Raw genomic sequence first — 4552 nt, 5'->3', positions numbered from 1 at the left:
TCCCACTGAGGTGCCTTGATACAGCACACTGGGAACAGCCTATTGGTTCAGAAATGTCTTTCTGTGTCTTACCCTCTTGCTTGAGGGTGTCAGTGACGGCCTTCTGGACAGCAGTCAGGTCAGCAGTCTVACCCATGATTGTGGTTTTGAGTAATGAACCAAGCTGGGAGTTTTTAAAAGCCTCAGGAATCTTTTGCAGGTGTTTAGAGTTAATTTGTTGATTCAGATGATTAGGTTAATAAGTCATTTAGAGAACTTTTTCATGATATGCTAATTTTTTGAGATAGGGATTTTTGGTTTCTCTTTACTTTTTTGGCAAAATCATCAATATTAAAACAAGAAAAGGCTTGAACTACTTCAGTTGGTGTTCAATGAATCTAAAATATATGAAAGTTGAATGTTTATCAGTACATTACAGAAAATAATGAACTTTATCACAATATGCTAATTTTTTGAGAAGGACCTGTATTTCCTAAGGCCATCACCATCCAGCTGTTCATTTTGTAGAAATATTTACCTGTAGAAGTCTTCATAAAAGCGGTCTTCATGATTCTGTTTAATGGACCCTCTTAGAATCTCTGGAAACTCCTCTAAAGAAACAAGTAATAGACACTGCTTGTCTTCTTTTTTTTTTTTACATTGCTGGACAATCAATATGTCATTCCTCTCTGTTAAAAGAAATTAGACTCACCTAAACTTTTAGCGTTGTAGAATGTGCGAGAAAACAGCACAACCGTCACCTCATGACTGCAGTTCTTCTCCTGTTAAAAAAATGTTATAACTCCAACAGAACTTTGTAATAATGCTGTCAGAAATAAATGTCTAAGTTTTGATGTCTGAACTGTATAAGAAGTGTCAAGAGAACCGAGAACAAATGAATTGTTAAATACAATGCCAGTGGCTCAACATAATCCTCTTTCACAAGACAATTCAGCTAAATCACTGCACAGACCGGACCGGCTGTGAGCTCCCCCGCGTCATTTATAAATCCCAGGAGAAACTGGCCAGAGTCTGCTCACATGTACAGAAATGAACCCAGCAGTGTGGAACCAAAAGAGGCGTGGAGCAGATCTCAGATCGGCTGAATGGACCTCAATGTATTTATTGTGTGACTGGGGTCTGTTTCATATCAAGCAAAATAAAGTTAATTAACTCATCTTAGAGATCCTGTGGTTGAATATTTTTTAAAATGTCTAAACAGTTGTTATTCTGTGTCATCTTTAATATCCCCTCAGCAATAAATCTGTTAACTAATCCTGTGGTCGCACACTGACATCTTCGTATAAAAAAATACTAAAATAAAAAAATTAAAATAAAATAAACTGAATTAACTAATTTTAGTGATCCTGTGGCTCAATATTCTTTAAACTAACTACAAAGTTGTTGTTCTGTGTTGTCTTTAATATTCCCCAAGTAATCTGTTGATTTATCCTGCAGTGGCTCACTGACCCTGCTTCGTTTCAAAACAAAACAAAACAAACAAAAAAAAAAACTGAATCAACTCTTAACTTTATTTGGGTTATGTTGAGCAGTTCATGACATATTTCAAAGACCATTCACAAACAAGGATTCTGAGGTCTTTGTTGTCTTACTTGCCATGGTAACTCGGACCACCAATAAAAGTAAGGTAAAAGGTAATATTTGTTCTGTCCTGGAAAAATAAATTATCCTTAAAAGCCTCACATTTCTTCTCAGGCCAAGAGTCAGTGATCTCTTTTGCTTACCTTAAAATGTCGTGTTTTATAATTTTACTTGTTATCTTCTGTTTTCTCTCGGACAAAGTGTTTTAATATCAAGACAATATCTGTTTAGGAGGAATAATTCTTGTTGCTGTTTATCAAACATCATTCTCTCCTTGGCCCAGCTTCGATACCAAGAGAGATATTTATTGTCTGTTTGGATAACATACTGTATAGATGTGTGTATTTGAAACTGCCTCAGTGCACACATTCTGTACCACTGCCTGTGTGACATGATGTGTGTCTTGCATATTGCAATAAATCCTGATTGACCTTTCACAAAGTACTTTTTGTTCTTGGATCTCGTGTTTCTGTCCAGGTAAAATAAAGATTTCCATGACAGTTCTTTTATATAATACAATGTTTCCCCAAGCGTCCTCAGACACCAGCTGATTTTTGAACCTGCTAAGGATCAGATAAGTCATGAAATGACTTGTCATGAAAACAAGTAATTTGCCAAGTTACAAGACTGGAAAGAGGTTAAAAATGAGTGAAAATTAAAATATAAAGACACAAACCTTCCATTTGGCGAAAAGGTCAGACAGGAAACCATTTACAGCCTTTTCAAAGTAGAGATCACCTAAGATCCAAACATTAGAATTAAGATGTCTACCTCTAAAGATGGGGTTTTACAAGTTTTATGTCAGAAACTATTAGTAACCAACCATATATATCAAAGTCCCACATTTCACAACTCATCTGGATGAAGATGTACACCATTGCAGATGTTGATCTGAACACCACCTGTGAGACAAAATTGTAATTATGGTGTGATTAATGATAAAAGACAAAATTGCAATCCGACATCTAAAAACATTCTAATATATCTTTTGCATATCTCTACATTTATGATATTTTAAAAATGCATTCAACCTTTAATAACGGCCAACAATGCTGAGATGACAACTTGAGGCAAATTAATCAAATTTTTCATTCATTAATCAGATAATATTATTTCATTACTATCTTCAGGAGACTAGAAAATATGTAAAGTTTAGCACATCTGTAAAATTGACTGAATTTGATTTGAATTCTATTCATTTGTAGACTCTGTAAGATCAGTCAACATGTTGAACTAGAGTATACAGATGAGTATGACTCGTTTTTTGCACACTGAGAGGCATTGCAATACTTTTTTTTTAGCTTCACTGCTCAATACGTAAGTAAACTTATTTCTATAGCACCTCTCACAGACACAAACATCACAAAGTGCTTAACAGAGAGCAAAAATAACTAAAAACAACAAAAACAGGTCACAAAATAAAGAACAATTAAAACACAATAAAAAGCACTTAACTAAAAGCCTGTCTGAATAAAAATGTATTAAGATGTTTCTTAAAGAGTCAGTAGAATCTGAGCAGCGAAGGGACAGAGGGAGAGTGTTTCAGAGCCTCGGGGCCACCACCTGAAAATCTTTGTCTCCACTGGTTTTATAATGGGTTCGAGGGACCACCAGCAGCATTTGATTAGAAGGCCTCAAAGTCCTGGATGGACAGAGAGGCTTCAGAAGGTCCAGTATGTATTTGGGGGCCTGACCATGAAGTGCTCTGAAAGTTAAAACCAACATTTTAAAATGACTCCTCAAAGTCAGAGGGAGCCAGTGCAGAGAGGCTAAAACAGGTGTAATGTGGGCTCTCCTGTGGGTCTTTGTTAATAACCTCGCTGCAGCGTTCTGCACAGACTGAAGCCGAGTCAAGGAGGATTTGTTTAGACATGTAAAAATACTGTTGCAGTAATCTAAACAAGAAATAAAAGTGTGAACAACCATCTCTAGTTCCTTCTGTGACACAAAAGATCTCAGCTTTGAAATGTTCCTTAGATGATAAAAACTGATGAACTAAGGTTTTATAATGAGTGTCAAAAATAGTTGTGAATGGTATTTTTCACATGCTCGACTGGTGACGTCTGCTCGAGGTAAACGTATGAAAAAAAAAAGTAAACGCATGAAGCTTAACCTGGAGGGAGGCATGTAAAGCCTGGCCAGCCTGATATAATGCTCTGGGGGGAAAAAATTATGGATTAGTAAATCTGGTCGGGTGCCCCAACAGGTAAAAACAGTGTAGCAGAAACAGTACCACCCTTCTGGTTGTCCACTGGTTTCATGTTACACAACCTTTGAGTGGATCAGAAATCCATTTGGAGATAAAAATGAATAAGCAAGTCACTTCCAAGCTTTCACCAAAACAGGTGGACAGCCTTGTGGACACTGCATCAGACGGGAAAACTAAAGACAACTTTCAGAGAATAGAAAGTTGGCTGACTGCGATGAAACTCCTGATGTCGTTTCCATCCAACTATAACTATAAAGTGGGGTTTTCTACACCTGTTGGCCTAAAAACAAAGCAGTGTAACCGGATCACTGTGAACTACATGAGACTGAAACTTTCCCATTTGAAACCAGACATCGCTTCACTCATAACCCAGAAAAAGCAGAACTTCTCATTAGGATGGAAAAAAGGCGATAACAATGTGTGAGTTAAAAGACTGATATTGTTTTCATTCCAGGTCGTGTTGATGTGTTGTGCAGTTTCAAGTCTGGTGGTCTGTGAGTGCTTGTTAAAGAGTAACTTACCCCAAAATTAACTTTTTTTAGCTGATAAACTGTCTACAATGTGTCTAAAATGTTATATAGTACTGTTTCTGTGCTAATTTTGATATTTTTGTGCGTATTTGTTCAAATCTGTAATATTTGGTCTAAAAATGTATTTTTGCTGCTCATATGGGTAGAGCAGTGGTACTGCAGGCTAATTCGCATATTGGTTAACAGCTCTCCACGGTTTCCTCACAGCGGCTGTGTTCTGGTATAAAAGCCT

General features: G+C 36.7%; 1 protein-coding gene across 1 annotated transcript in view; it reads right to left on the bottom strand.

Moving 5' to 3' along the window:
- depdc5 (DEP domain containing 5, GATOR1 subcomplex subunit) overlaps positions 1–4552 on the bottom strand; it is a gene marked incomplete at its 5' end in the record, with an annotated part of 56191 nt that overhangs the window by 42810 nt on the left and 8829 nt on the right. Inside the window, 4 exon segments of the mRNA XM_014008997.1 lie at positions 518–590; positions 692–761; positions 2258–2319; positions 2405–2483. Coding sequence (XP_013864451.1) covers positions 518–590; positions 692–761; positions 2258–2319; positions 2405–2483 — 284 coding nt within the window.

This window comes from Austrofundulus limnaeus, unplaced genomic scaffold (assembly GCF_001266775.1).
Source record: "Austrofundulus limnaeus strain Quisiro unplaced genomic scaffold, Austrofundulus_limnaeus-1.0 Scaffold54, whole genome shotgun sequence".
NCBI lineage: Eukaryota > Metazoa > Chordata > Actinopteri > Cyprinodontiformes > Rivulidae > Austrofundulus > Austrofundulus limnaeus.
The sequence above is the reverse complement of the archived record's forward strand: the minus strand, read 5'-3'. Positions and strand labels throughout refer to the sequence as shown.